Source organism: Gekko japonicus, unplaced genomic scaffold, assembly GCF_001447785.1.
Source record: "Gekko japonicus isolate JY-2015 unplaced genomic scaffold, Gekko_japonicus_V1.1 scaffold1114, whole genome shotgun sequence".
Lineage (NCBI taxonomy): Eukaryota > Metazoa > Chordata > Lepidosauria > Squamata > Gekkonidae > Gekko > Gekko japonicus.
The window spans coordinates 438,383-454,117 of record NW_015174875.1 but is presented as its reverse complement, the minus strand read 5'-3'; the positions used below and the strand labels follow the sequence as shown (position 1 = coordinate 454,117).

At 48.4% G+C, this 15,735-nt stretch overlaps 1 protein-coding gene across 1 annotated transcript in view; it reads left to right on the top strand.

Moving 5' to 3' along the window:
- The window catches only part of LOC107121839 (vascular endothelial growth factor receptor kdr-like), a 70,536-nt gene extending 55,978 nt beyond the window's left edge, over positions 1-14,558 (top strand). The window contains exons 5-7 of the mRNA XM_015424842.1: positions 1,801-1,909; positions 11,831-12,124; positions 14,482-14,558. Coding sequence (XP_015280328.1) covers positions 1,801-1,909; positions 11,831-12,124; positions 14,482-14,558 — 480 coding nt within the window. The remainder of the gene's footprint in view (positions 1-1,800; positions 1,910-11,830; positions 12,125-14,481) is intronic.
- Positions 14,559-15,735: the final 1,177 nt, after the last annotated feature.

Genomic DNA, 15,735 nt, shown 5'->3' with positions numbered 1-15,735 from the left:
TCTGGAGAAGAGGAGGCTGAGAGGGGACATGATTGCTCTCTTTAAGTATTTGAAGGCCCGTCATGTAGGGGAGGGCAAGGAGCTGTTCGGGTTGGCAGCAGAGGAGAGGACCCACAAGAATGGGTTTAAATTAAGGGTGGGCTGGATATTAGGGAAAACTTTTCTACAGTCAGAGTTGTGCCACAGTGGAATCAGCTGCCCAGGGAGGTGGTGAGCTCCCTCTCTCTGGCTGTCTTTAAGCAGCGGCTGGACAAACACTTGTCAGGGATGCTCTAGGCTGATCCTGCATTGACGAGGGGGTTGGACTAGATGGCCTGTAGGACCCCTTCCCACTCTGTGATTCTACAGCTCTGTGGGATTTTTTAAAATCAGCTGCCACCACTCCAAATGGGTGTCTATAACGAATGCCTCCTTGGCATTTGGATTGTGCCTTAAAATTCTCCATATTCTCAAAGTATCAATTTGTCACTGTCATGAAGCATAGCACAGCATTTAGGGACATAGCTAAGTAGAAAAATTTAAATCCATAAGGCACTGTAATGCAATAGATAAAAACAGATTTGTTATCAGGAAGTCGAATCACTCAGAATTGAGATTTAAACAAAAAAAAAGGTGTTCTGTACCTGGCTTCAGTAGCAAAGTTTCTTTGCCCCAGAATGTGATAAAGGAACAAGACAAGATGTTCAGAGTAGTAATTGACTTCCATGCATTTTTTTTCTTGATACACTGGAATTTTTACATTTTGTAGCCATTAGGATCAAAGAGGTTCTTTTGACTGTGGAGCAGTCAGCAAGGAGAGGATTCTCCGGCAGGCTTGAGAGGTAAAAAGTAAAGGTAAAGGTTCCCTTGCTCGAAAGCCAGTCGAATCCGACTCTAGGGTTGCGGCGCTCATCTCCATTTCAAAGCCGAAGAGCCAGCGCTGTCCGAAGACGTTTCCGTGGTCATGTGGCCGGCATGACTAAACACCAAGGCGCACGGAACGCTGTTACCTTCCCACCGAAGTGGTCCCTGTTTATCTGCTTGCAATTTCTTGCTTTCGAACTGCTAGGTTGGCAGGAGCTGGAACTAGAGACAGGAGCTCACCCTGTCTTGCGGCACTCGGGTCTTGAACCGCTGAACTACTGACCTACTAAAGAACAAAAAATGATTGGAAGAGATAGCCTGGTCCCGGGCTGTTCTTTGCCAAATCAGATATCCAGTCCAGTAGTGATAGGCATTCCCACTATATGGATTTTTTTTTTATTTTGAAAAAACCTCAATGGGGAGGGAACCCAGGACTAAAGTGTATCTTTCTGCAAAACAGGGGCAACGCTCAGCTCTGCAAAAAAAGGAAAAAAACCCTAAAATAAATTAGGGGTTAACCCCCTCCCCGAAAGTAAAAACAGCCCATGCTTGTACATACATTGAGGGGGAGACCCTGATGTCTGGGTAGCATTTTGGGTTTCTGCTACGACCGCAAATGGTGGGTGACATTCCGTAGCCCTATCCAGGGGGTAAAAGCGGTGGAGTTGGGGCTGGGAGGCTGCAACGGGCAGGGGGAGAAGAGATGACTGCAAGGTGGGAGGGCACCTGGGGGGAGGAAGAACTGGGGGGGGGCTGGGAAAAGCAAGGGGGGGAGAAGGGGCAAGAAAACCAGAAGGGGCAGGGGGGGCTGCTCCTCCTGTGCCAGTCATCTTGACTCCACTGCTTGTTGTGTTCTAAAACAAATAATCTCACCTGCTCCGTACATACAGTGAGCCCCACCCCACCCTCCGTCAGTCTGTGTCAACCGCCTGACTTCCTGTTTCCCCCACTTGACAGATCATCAGCATCCTGACAGTCACAGCAAGCAATGTCTCAGGGATCTACTTCTGTATTGCTTCTAACAAGGTTGGCACAGACGAAAGAAGCATCAGGTTCTATGTCTCAGGTAAGACACCTGCGTGGCACCCATGGGGGGTTTCTTCACACGTTCGAGACCAAGACTCTGATTTGACATAGACGTGGACGTGTTCACGCATTGAGGGGGGGTCATGGTGGGTCATAATTCCTGCCAGGGGAAGTTTCTGGCCATGCACACCACATTCACATGCCTAACCTGTGTGGCACGCCAATACCCTTAATTTTTATTCACACGTGGGCCAGCCTGCGCAACCCAGGACTCAACAAGCGAAACTCAGACCGCCAGGCATGACATGGGGCCAGCAGGGGTGTGATAAACCTGCCTTACCCTGCCCCCCTCCCAGTCCTTTTGGCAGTCCCGGACTGGTTTCAAAACTTACCAGGCCCTTGGTGAGACACCAGACGTGGCTGGTGTGTAGCCTCCAAGTGGGACCAGCCTGTTCTCCTGACTATTTACAGTTTCTGTGTTCCCTCTGCCACACTGGAGCTCTTTGCAAACTGTTTTCTACGGACGCTTGAAGGGGAGAGATATCAGGGCAGTGGCCAAGGCATCCCGGAGTCTGGGGACTGGTCAGGTCTTGAGTCAATATAAATTAAAAACACTAAAATATTAAAATATTTACAAATTCCAATATAGATGAAGTAAAAATTAAATTTAACCGGTTAATTATGGTCCCTCCACTCTCTCCTGACACAAGTCAGTAGTCACGATCCCAGCCCTCTTCAGCTCCAGATGACTGAAGCGTGCCATGCTTTATTCACAGCTCTCCGGTTACGCTAGGTATGATTTAATACTGATAAAGCTATATCCTGTGCCCGTCCAGTGAGCTTGCTCCAAAAGTAACGGGCATTTGCTGCTTTAAAAAAATCACAAAAAGGGATCCTTTTAAAAATCACATTATTTGGCTGACCCTGGCCGCCTTGGAGAAAGGCAGCCTCCAGCCCTGTACTTTATCCTCACAACAGCCCTATGAGGTAGGTTTGGCTGAGCAAGACTGACTGGCCTACAGATACCCAGTCGGCTTCATGGCCAAGTTAGCGGGGGGGAGGGATGGCACAACAAGATACACCTTCAAGAGAAGATGCTCTCGAAGGCTTCCAGTGAAACCGATGGGCAATAGATTCAGGATGGATATAAGGAAATACTTCCTTTACGCAATGAGTGATTAAAACATGGAATTCACTGCCAGAGAGGATGTAGGGCACAGACAACTTTAAAAGGGGATATGCAGATTCATGGAGGAGAGGCTTGTTGCCAGGGGTCATTTCCTGCAGGAGTGCACAGGAGCGGAGCTCTGGCAGTAAAGAGCCCAGGGGGCAGGCACATGCAACAAGCCCCCCCCCCTGCTCCCAGCAGCCCTCAGTCAGAGCAAGAAGCAGCCAGGTAAGTTGCAGAGCCCCCCCCCATCCCACCTTCAGGTACAAGCTCTCCCTCCTCTGCGAGAACAGATCTGCACGTCCCCCCCCCATAGCCAGCAATCCAAAACAGTCCAGTGGAGGCTGAGTGGTGGGTGTTGCCTTCTGACACACTCCCGGTGATGTCAGGGGGGGTGGCATATGCAAATAAGTTCTGCTAATGAGCTCCTGCACCTCTTTTTCTACGAAATGACCCCTGGTTATGGCTACTATTCATGGTGGCCAAAGGGGAACCTCCATGTTCAGTCAGCTTCTGAATCCCAGTGCCAGGAGGCAGCATCAGGGGGATGCTGTTGTTTGCCCTCCAGATTCATTGGCTGGCCGCTGTGTGAGACAAAATGCCGGACTAGATGGACCAATGGTCTGATCCAGCGGGGCTCTTCTTATGGTCTTATGCACTGTTCTCTCTGAGACAAATATCTTGGCACTTTCCACTGCTTTAAAAACGCAGCCGTTGTGGACAGTGGAACATAACACTAAATAATGCTCTTTCAATCCACTTTCAGTGCACTTTGCAACTGGATTTTACTGTGTGGATTGGCAAAATCCACTTGTAAGCAGTCGCTGAAGTGGATTGAAACGGCATTATTTCGCATGTGTGGAAGCTCAGAATGTTGTCAGAACCCACGGAAGCTCAGAATGTCTACTTTCGCCCTCAGCAGTAGAACATCTGCCTTGCCTGGAGAACCACCCAGGCACACTCCCCTGGCATCTCCTGGTAAAAGGAGAATAGCTTCTCTCATCCTGAGATGTTGGAGAGCTGCTAGAGATGGACCGGTGGCTCAGTTCAGGATCCCCGTGCAGACGATAGGGTGTGCTTTATAGGCGACTGGGTGAGGGCGTGAGGACCCAGGAAGAATAATGAACAGTTTTATTTAAGAGGTCTAGTAACAACTGATTTTCAAATGATTTGTAGAATAATGAGGATAGGTAAGTTAAGAAACAAATAAAAGAACCCTAACGCGTCTATCTAGACTGTCCCTAGCTGTCTCTCCGGGACTGGCTTCAAACTGTCTCACCCCTTCTGGGATGGGGGAATCCCTCCGTCTGCAGCAGCCCAGTGGGAGCTTTCTTGGTGAGTGAAAGAGCTGATTTGTCCCTGTGTGATGGGGAGGGGGAGGTAACCAGCAGGCACAGTCTCCCCCCTCCACCAGTATTCATTGTCCACGTCATTTCCTGTGCAAAGGGCTAAGTCTCAGGCAACATGTTTCATAGGGGTGCAGCCCTTCCTGCCTTTGATGGGTGGATTAGTCAATTACAGCTTGAGGCTGGTGAATTGGTAGGGTCCATCAACAGGGGCTGATATTAATCAATTGGGCTTTAAGTTAAGGGGACACTTGCTTATGTTTTGAGGCTGTTTGCTTTTCTGAAAATGAAATGAAAGGGCAGTTGCTTCACTCAATGTTTTTTAACCTGTTGAGAGCACTACTGCTCAGTGAGATATCAAAATTATTTTTAAAAACCGGTTAGTAATGATGACAAGAACACGGCTCCTAGCTCTTGGGGGACTATAGGAGCAAGCCAGAAGGAAGGTCTCCTGCACAAACCTAGGGAAGCCAACCTTCAAGTGGCACCGGGAGATCTCCTGCTATTACAATTGATCCCTAGACGACCAAGATCAGTTCCCCTGGAGAAAAGGGCTGCTTTGGAGGGTGGACTCTGTGGCATTGTACCCTGCTGAGGCCCCTCCCCAAACTCTGCCTTCCCCACACCCCCACCCCAAATCTCCATATATTTTCCAGTCGAGAGCTGGCAACCCTACATGACAAATTCCATGGATAGAAACAGAAACCTGTCCTTGTGCAAGAGAATTTAGATGTTGCCCTTTGGGAAGAACTGGATATCTTCACGCAAAGCTTTTAAGCTTTTAAGAGTCACTTGATAAGACTTGGTGCCAAATTCTCAAAGAGGAGGCGTTTTGCAAACAGTTGCCCCAGGCAGTGTGCTCATTCCAGACATGTTTATGGGGACATGTAAAAGGGCCTGTGTTTTTTCAGATTGGCAAGTGGATTTCTCCGGTCCGTACTGACTGCAAGGAACCCAGCCACCCCTGGCAGGCTCAGCTGTGGAATGCGCAAAAGCACATCAGTTTTAAATTACGCAAAGCATTGTGTAAAGGACAGGAAATTAAAACCAATTAATTCCTTGTAAATACAAATGGAACCAGACTTCCTTTTGATTTATGCTGACAGTTTACCTTCCCGAACGGAGCACTTCTCCATTCCCGTTAGGGAATCCCAAGCCATTTCAAAGGACTAAGTTGTAATAAAAAACAAAGACAAGAGTACAGGGGCTGTTGACAGAAGAGAAAATGCCACATGGCATATATTTACAGGGGATTTTTGGAGCGGGGGGGGCAGGATTTTGCATCTGCTCAGAATAAGGATGCTAATTGCATTTATGTCCAGAGCATGTAAACAAAGTCATGCAAAATGCAAGCAAAATAAAAATGTATTCTCAAAGGTAAAATTTTCATCTTACAATGAAGTACGTAGAGAGACAAGTGCTTTTTCACGCACCAGTTACAGCCAGCTGAGTTTTCTTGAAAAAAATTGGAATATAATTGCAGAAATCCCAATGAAAGCACAAAATAAAGAAAGTAGCCTGGGCAGAAGGACAAAAAGAAACCCAGCTGGTGCTCCTAAGGTATGAACGTGTGTGCCTGTGATGTTTCAGGACTTGAGGGTAGGAAACTTCTTAGAAACGTTGGGTTGGAAATAAAATGACATGGCTTGTTAGGAGGTTAAGAACAGTAGGGGAAAAAACCTGCTGGTTCAGACCAGTGGTCCATCTTCAGTGGTCCATCTACGGTGGGGCAGTTAAGTAATTTTAGACTCTGGTCTAGGGTTGCCAACTCTGGGTTGATTAATTCCTGGAGGTTTGAGGGGGTGTGGATCCTGTGGAAGGCAGGGCTTGGGAGGAAAGGACCTCTGTGAGGTATAATGCCATAGAGACCACCCTCCAAAGCAGCCCTTTTCTCCAGGGGAACTGATCTCTGGTGTGTCCAGGGGAACTGATCAGTTCCACCTGCTGGTTTGCAACACTGTGCATAAGGAAAATGGGCATGAGAAATGGCACTGTACCAGGCCCCAAGGTGCTGTGGGAACCCGCCCTGCAAGTTTGTTAACAAAATATGGTCCATGCACGACATTGTAGACATAAAACTGAATTTTTGGTATGTGATGGGATCTGTGTGTTTGGGGGCTGTCTTATCAGGTAGTGCAGAGCCCAGATGGATCCCATTTGGGCCCTGGGCTGAGTCAGTCTGTGTGCAGAGGGTCTGAGTCCCGGGAAATTGATGGGGATAGAGAACAGAGGTAAGGAGGAAGCACAACATTTGGGAAAGACCAGGTAAAAGTCCTTGCCTCCCTCAAGAGAATTTGATCTCTTGTCCCCCCTGGAAAAAATACTTTGTGAAAACCCTAGTGAAATTGTAGGCTTGCCTGGCCCCTCCTACCACCTGGTGGGTGGAGGCGGAAGCCACCTACCAGCAGTGTGTGTGTGGGGGGGAGGCCTATGCTGGCATCACAGCAGCGCACACTGGAAGGGATGTCATTGTGTTGCCAGCATCATAGGACGCTCTGGTTAGGGGCCATGGCGGAGCGGTAGAGCATCTGCTTGGCATGCAGAAGGTCCCAGGTTCAATCCCCGGCATTTCCAGTTAAAAGGACCGGGCAGTAGGTGATGTGAAAGACCTCAGCCTGAGACCCTGGAGAGCTGTAAAGAGGGGCTGTGGCTCAGTGGAAGAGCCTCTGCTTGGCATGCAGAAGGTCCCCGGTTCAATCCCTGTCATTTCCAGTTAAAAGGACCGGGCAGTAGGTGATGTGAAAGACCTCAGCCTGAGACCCTGGAGAGCTGTAAAGAGGGGCTGTGGCTCAGTGGAAGAGCATCGGGTTGGCATGCAGAAGGTCCCAGGTTCAATCCCCGGCATTTCCAGTTAAAAGGACCGGGCAGTAGGTGATTTGAAAGACCTCAGCCTGAGACCATGGAGAGCTGTAAAGAGGGGCTGTGTCTCAGTGAAAGAGCATCTGCTTGGCATGCAGAAGGTCCCAGGTTCAATCCCTGGCATTTCCAGTTAAAAGGACCGGGCAGTAGGTGATGTGAAAGACCTCAGCCTGAGACCCTGGAGAGCTGTAAAGAGGGGCTGTGGCTCAGTGGCAGAGCATCTGCTTGGCATGCAGAAGGTCCCAGGTTCTATCCCCAGCATTTCCAATTAAAAGGACCAGGCAGGAAGTGATGGGAAGGACCTCTGCCTGAGACCCTGGAGAGTCAGTGACAGTAGTGACCTTGATGGGCCGGTGGTCTGATTCAGTAGAAAGCAGCTTCATGTGTTCATGTATTTGGGCAAAAACTCTATGATAGCTGCCTTTTTACCATACAGTGTCCCATGTCACAGGCAATAGGATGCCCTGTGTGCCCTGTTACCGACAACATGATGTAACTTCTGGTGCGCACCAGGAGTGCCATCACCAGTGACGGTTGCTGTTTGACTCCAGCCTGGGCTTCCCCCACAAAGAGTGAGGCCCCCTGCTGGCCAGCTGATTGGTGGCCGGGGGCAGCTGCTGGGGGCAGGGAATCCCCACCCCGGAAGGAGCCGGGCAGCCCTGGAGAAGAGATGCAGGCCATTCTTCAAGTTTTGATCTAAGTTGATGGACACAGTCTCTGTATCACCGAAAAACAGGGGAAAAGTGTGACAATATAACGCTAAACAATATTTTGTTGAAAAATCATCATAATAATACAATGTAGAAAAAGTGAACACTTTCCAATAATAAGTGTAGACGGTGGTCTCCGGAATGTCCTGCCGTTTCGACAATAATCTTCTTCAGAACAAAGATGAATAACCTTATCAAATACAACAAGGTAATTTTATTGACAATTGTATTGTAAAAGGAGTTATACATTAGTTCATAAATCTTACACAGTTATCTTGTATTGTTTAGCGTTATATTGTCACAGTTTTTTGCTGTTTTTCAGCATTCTTCAAGTGACAGTACACTTCCTGCCTCACAAAGACACTTAAGTAGACTCCCACGAAGGAGAGGATTTGTCTGTGTGGTACTAAAGAGGTGGAATCAGTCGAGCATGTAATGTTACACTGTCACTTCTATCAGGAAGCTCGTTCTGATATAATTTCCCCTCTACTTAATAATCTCTCAGGATGTTCCGATGCTTATATTTTAAAGAAACTTTTAATGGGTGCTAATCAACAGGTTACCATTAGCTGTGCCAATTTTTTTTCAGTAGCCTGTAGAATTCGTAGAGAAATTTCAAGTACAGATTCTAACTAATTGTAGCCAATAGATCAGACCAATTTTACTCTCTAATGATTTTACTGTAAAGCTTTTATTTTTGACTTGTACTGGTAGTTGGCCGAATAAAGAAACTGAAATATTGAAAGACGCTTATGAAACACAAAAGCTTAAGTACTCTTCTACCAAACTAGGACTGCTCAAATAAAAACCTTTTAGAGAGTATGCGCTGCTGTCGCATTGACACAGTCAAGACGGTTGATCATTGCACTAGCCGACTTGTTTATAGCTGCTGTTGGTGCATGCTTTGAATTGGGGGGGGGGGTAATATGATGCACTCGGAGGAACATTGCCCAGTTGCCTCACACCCCCGCCCTCCAAAAAACCAGTTCCAAATCAGAAGTGCAAGAATGTGCCTGTGCAAAGTATTTGTGATCTAATGTAGAACAGTTGATAAAAAATGAGTGTTTTTAATTATTATTATTTGGGAATTTCAGTTGCAGTTTGTGATCAAGTCAGAATTCAGACGGAGGGGAGTTCATACATAACTAGCGTAAAGGGAAAAAAGAGAATCCAGCCAGTGGTCTGTTCAGGTTCTCATTCTTTGTACTTTGGTTAGAAGTCCGGCCACTGGGAGGACAGCGAGCCTGGAGAAGAAGTGAGTGGGCTTCTACTCCTGAACACTTGCCTGCTCTCGTGGAACAAGTCCCTGGACTCTAAAAAACCAGAACCCGGCTCCCTCTTGGCTTTGGAAGAGGAGCTCGTGGTAACGGTGGTTCAAGCCTGACAGGGGAACGGGAACAGCACACTGACAGCACCTCAAAAAGGATATTATAGCATTGGAAAAAGTGCAGAAAAGGGCCAATAGAAAGATAAAGGGGTTCTCAGAAGTGCTACCTGTTCCACGCGCAGGGCCGGAGAGACAGGCACAGATCAGGAGTCTCAATGCGTGGATGAGACGATGGTGTAGGGGGGAAGGGTTCAGGTTTGTTAGGCACTGGGATTCTTTTTGGAACAAGAGGGAGCTGTACAGGCGAGACGGTCTCCACTTGTCCCGAGAAGGAACCAGGCTGCTGGCGCTTAAAATCAAAAAGGTGGCAGAGCAGTTTTTAAACTGAATATTGGGGGAAAGCCGACAGGAGATGAAAAGTCTCTGGTTCGGGTTGGCTCATCTCAGAGAGATGAGGGGGTACCTGTTGCTTTTCTACAGGGAGGTGGATTGAAATTGTCCACTGAGACCATGGCTAGTGACATGGACTGCCTGACAAGGTCTCGAGATTGCAAGAGGAAGGTGGCAGGCTTAACCAGTATGGGAAATTACAGCTGTTTCTATACAAATGCTCGAAGTGTCCGAGGTAAAATCGGGGAGTTGGAGTGCTTGGTGTCGGAGGGAAAAATAGACATTGTGGGTATTTCAGAAACTTGGTGGGATGAGGAAAATCAGTGGGATACGGTGATTCCCGGTTATATATTATATCGGAAGGATAGGGGGGGAAGAGTTGGAGGGGGGGTGGCTCTGTATGTTAGAGAGGGTATAAAGTCCAGAAAGATTAAGAAGCTAAGAGAATTGGAGTCACTTCTGGAAGTTCTGTGGGTTGAAATAGGGGGGACAAAAGGACACTTAACACTGGGAGTTTGTTATCGCCCACCAGATCAAAAGATAGAGGAGGATTAGTCAACAGACACCACACAATATGGCTGCTTTCCTGTACCCCCCCCAAAAAAAAATGTGTGCAGCATAATAGCCAGAAAAACAATCATTTTCTTGTATTTGCTAGTAGTGTTGATAACAACAACCCAACCAGGTAGGCCAGGCATTACCCCTTGCCTATATTCTTCATGGAAAGATGAGGTTCAGAGAAAATGGCACACTCTCTTGGCGAATGCATATTTCTGAACCCCTTTGTCAAGGTAGGAGCTGCGATGGCTCAAGTGGTTAAGACGCTGAACTGCAGGCTGTGGAAGGTCGGTAGTTCAGCAGTTCGAGACCCAGGGGTGCCGCATGACGGAGTGAGCTCCCGTCTCTAGTTACAGCTCCTGCCAACCTAGCAGTTCGAAAGCAAGAAATTGCAAGTAGATAAATAGGTACCACTTCGGTGGGAAGGTAACAGCGTTCCGTGCGCCTTGGTGTTTAGTCATGCCGGCCACATGACTACGGAAACGTCTTCGGACAGCGCTGGCTCTTCGGCTTGGAAACGGAGATGAGCACCGCAACCCTAGAGTCGGATTCGACTGGCTTTCGAGCAAGGGAACCTTTACCTTTACCTTGTCAAGGTAGCATGATGGCGTGGAGCGGCACTTGCAGGGAATGATCAGTGGGGCAGCAGGAGTGTTACTTTCATCCAGTCATCTCAATCGGCTGTTTCTTTAATCTTGTTTCTTGGGTGAGAGAGGAAGGATCATCTATAATTCAGGTCTGGCTATTCTAGGCAGAAACTCTTTACAGCTACTGAAGATTCATAAATAATTCCGGAGAGACAAGCATGTAACTCATCCAGCCAACAGAAGCATAAATAAAATATCTGGGGTGGGGGGAGAACACCTCGGGGTAAATATTTCAGTACCCTGCATAGAAACTTACATTCACAACGTCTGTTAACAACGGCAGGATTTGCAGTCAGGTCACGGGGCAAGACCCAAATATAACCCCTTTCCATCCCAGCGGGATCCACTTGTGTCACGATGCCGTCTCTGTAGCAAAACCTATAGGCTGTGATCAGACAGGCAGTTTGATCCGTCGCCGCTGCTGTTTCTTATGGATTTAAAATGCACAATCAGACAGCAACATCTGTATGTCGTGCCCCAGTTCTCTTGAGTCCTTTACTGCATGTTTCTTTGACACCTGTGAAAGTCCAGTCCTGTTGGTCTGAGCTGGTTCCAAAATGGATTTCCTGTTGTCTGATGGCTCTGTTGCGCATCCAAGCTGTCAGGCTGGTCTGACTGGTCTCTTGTTTTTTGGCTGCCATTTTGTTGTTGTTGTTGTTGTTTGCCCTATGATTTGAGAACTTGAATTTTGATATTGTTGGTATTTGAATAGCCTTGGAATTTGTATTTATGAATGGTGTATATGATATCAAATTAATTTTCATAGAATAGATGTTTTAGTAGCGTAAAGATCTTTGCTTAGGTAAAAACAATCTTTTTACACGCAGGTGTTTTCCTGATTAAATTTTCACTGTGTCTCACCATGTTTTGTATTATCCAACGAGAAAGCAAGCATGCCCTGATCTTCTCAGTTGCACATCAAGTCCTGTCTTGTGTGTCCTCTTCTGCTCCTCCAGATATGCCATCCAAACTTCAGACGGATCAGCAGATCACTGCGATCGTGGCGAGCAATGTTCAGATGACTTGCAAAGCCAACAAGTACCTCTACAACCACCTCTCTTGGTATGATCCCACCTCGCAGGCCATTCCTGTCGCCTTGACCCGGCAGAAGGTCGATAACTACTCCATTTCCTTGATGCTGGATATTCAGAATGTTTCGCAGGCCCATGCCGGGCTGTACAAGTGCAGAGCCCGAAGTCATCTGACCAGCACTGAGGAGCTGGAGAAAAGTACCTTGCTCCGCATCAAAGGTGAGTCTGGGAGACAGGTAGCAGGGGCAGATTGGGAGTTCAGGAGTCAACTGAGCCAAGCAGGGCCCCCTCCCCGGCACTGGGGGCCGCTCTGTTTGGCTTGATCCTGGTTGTTCAGCCAACAGCCCACCAGGGGGGCTTGCAGAATTTGAGATCCCCCCCCCACTGAATGCAGCTCACCGGCCAGGTCCCGCATATGCCAATATTTCACAGATGAAAAGGGAAATATGCTTGCAGCTAGGGTTACCAGCCTGCAAATGGGGCCCTAGGATCTCCCTGGATTACAACTGGCCCCAGACTAGAGAGAATAGTTGCCCTGGAGAACATGACTGCCTTGGAGGGTGGGTTCTATGCCCTCGTGCTCTGTTGAGGTCCCTTCCCTCCTCAGATCCTGTCCTCTCACGCTCCACCCCCCAAATCTCAAGGAATTTTCTAACCTGGAGTTGGCAGCACCCACATTTTCATATCAAGCAGAGGTCATTTTGGGGGGGATCGCGGGGGAACACAGTTCCCCCGGGTGAGGTGCGGGGGGCGGGGCCCACAACGAAGCCCCGCCCCCTGCTTCCAGCCGCCCTGCTTCCGACCCTCATTCAGCCAGGAGGAGGCAGGAGAAGAGGGAGGGTAAATTGCTTCCTCCCTGCCTCTCCCCACCCCTGCCTGCCTGGGGCCAGGGAGGGCCTTGGCGGGGCTTCCTCACACTCCTGCCGGCCTTGCAGGTCCACTGCCGGGCCTTATGATGTCAGGGGGTGTGGCATATGCTAATGAGTTATGCTAATGAATTCCCCTAGCTCTTTTTCTACGAAATGACCCCTGATATCAAGGATCACTGCTTAACTTGCTCGCACCACCACCACCACACACAACACCTTCCTGTAGGCTCTTCTCCTCTCTGCTGTGTTTACTTTGCAAATTGAGGCAAATAGAGGAAGGGAAGGTGATTGTAAGCCACTGCGATACTCCGATACTCCGGGTATAAAACCAACTCCTCCTCCTCCTCCTCCTCCTCCTCCTCTTCTTTTTCTTCTTTCCACTTAAACCTGCCTGATGGAGCAGCACGGATGGATTGAATAGCACTCAGTCAGGATGTGTGAGAATGTGCATGCGTGAAAAACTGGTTGCTCTGTATTGTACTGCCAGGAAAAAAACAGGGCGAAGCAACCTGCCCAACAGGCACAAGTGTACTGACACAAACCGATGAACAGTCCATCAAAGAATTGACTCCCTGTTCATGACTGGACAGGATGTCCACCAAACTGGTGGGTGTTTGAACGTGCCTACTGAAACGTATAAATGTATTGGGGGGGGGAGTTACTGATCCTCACGGTTGAAGAGAAGAAATACGGCAGTGGGATTTCCCAGAAACCAAGGCAAAGATAAGGAAACTCCAAATCTGTTCTGTTTTCACATCTTGCGATACTTAGCCTTATTTTATCATTTTCAGAGGAGTTCTGAGAAGTGGAAGCTAAAAGCCACATCATGTGTTCTTAGTTTGGTGAGCCATAAAAGACGCAACTGGCAGTTGTCAAGCTTCCTAATATATCAAAAAATAATTTCCTGGGAATGAAATTGTACACACTTCAACGCTAACATCTTTCTTGGCTCTAAATTAGTGAACAAGAATATTCAAGTGACATAAAAACAGCACTCTCCGGTTTCACAGACAATCTTAGGACCTCATGAGCTCACGCAAGGACGGCGCGCTGTACTTGCTTGCTCTCTGGTGTCCACCATGTTTATGGTAATTTGGGGGGGAACATGCAAATTAGATGCTTTCCCCCAGTTCATTATAAATCACCACAGAGCCTTTATAGCCAAATAAATTTCTCCAAGCCTGCTGAAGCTGCAAAACTATGATAACAGAAGTCAGAAGCAAACCCCTGCTGTGAAAACCACAAGGATAAAAACAAGAAATGCAAAGTCAGAAATGGAGCCACTTCTTAGCTGGCCGCTGGCTTTGCTTCAACTTGCTCTGGGTCAGGGAGTATTCTCCGGCAAAGCAAATGGAAATGCCGGTTTCAGGGGGATTTAGCTGTGACAGCACAGTCGTCTTGTCAGGATATTTTTATCTGCAACTGGGTTCCAGAAAACACTTCAGCTTGAAAGAGCCACCTCCGTCATTTGCTTAGCCTGCAAGATTTTAGCTGCATAGTGGGAAACATTGCAAAGGAGCTGACTCTTTCCTCTGTTAGAGGAAAGCCTTTAAATCATCCAGACGGCATCATCTGAAGCAGCAGTGTAGACGAGAAAATCCAGATGTAAGGCCAGTCCACAGTACTGGGCTGCCCCAACCAAAGGCAACACTTCTCTTGCTAGACGTGGCCCAGTATGGGGTGCCTGTCTCCTCCCGTGCCACACAGACCTTGGCATGAGCAGAGCAGAGTGCATCCGCACCTTCCTCATTGTGCCACGCCAAGCAGTCACTCGGGTAGCTTGACTGGAGGCCCAGCCCTGGTAGAATGAATAAGGAGGGTCCCATTTCTTCTGCCCATAGGGTAAAGAGGAACATTTTGACCTGGTGCCTGAAAGGAAGTAAAGTAGGTGCCAGACAAGACTTAAGGGGGAAGGCGTTATATAGGCAGGCATCAGTGCTGGAAGAACCCTGTCGCTGTTTGCCTCTGCTGAGAGGGAAGGCACACAGAGATCAGGGCTGAGAAGAAGATCTCGAATGGTAGGCTAGACTGTCAAGGAGTAGGCAGTGCTTCACTGACCCCCGACCCCAAGCCACTTAGGGCCTTATAGGTAAAAGAACCAGTGCTTTGAATTGTGCCCGGAAACAGAGAACAGCCAGTAGAGACCAAGAATATTTGGTGGAGAAGAAAATCAAATAAGAGAAGACCACCCCAGGCACCTGAGAACTTATGCCTCCTTCCCGACCTGCTTCTGTTCTGATTCTTTTCTTGTGCTGCAAATAAATGAATGACGAAGTGGACTAGAATGCAAATGTGCTTAAGGGGACACAAGACGCCTCCCCTCTGGAATGAATCAGAGTTGGCATTCCACAGTTACCTTCACTCCAGATTCTTACCAGGCAGAACCACCAACCTGTTTAACCACTCATCATCACCACCGCCATTTTGAGCCGAGGTCAGAGGCACCTCGTGGCCTGAGTGGAACGATAAGCCGCTGGGGGTGGCCTGGTGGTAGGAGGTGAGCCTCCTCTTGGCCTTGGGGGCCCTCTTGCAGGGGGGAGAGCCAGATGGCCTGAGCTTCAGAGGCAGCTCGTGGCCTGAGTGGAACGATAAGCCGCTGGGGGTGGCCTGGTGGTAGGAGGTGAGCCTCCTCTTGGCCTTGGCCTTGCCCTTGCTCCGGCTGCTCCGGTCTGGGGCCCTCTTGCAGGGGGGAGAGCCAGATGGCCTGAGCCGGCCATGGCCAAGGCCTGTTCAAAGCCTCCGTTGAAAGTGGCTTCTGGGCTGCATTTGTGGGATGGCGGAAACGGGTGAGTCTTTAGCATCCACTACAGCTCTGTGTCTTGGAATACAGGAGGACCAGCAGCTTTACTCTGCATACAATTGAAAGCAATGTTTCTGGAGGTTTCCTTTCATCTCACTGTTGGGAGGATGCAGTGTGTGCTATAGCAAAATATTTCCCATCTGTTTGGGTTCCTGTATTTC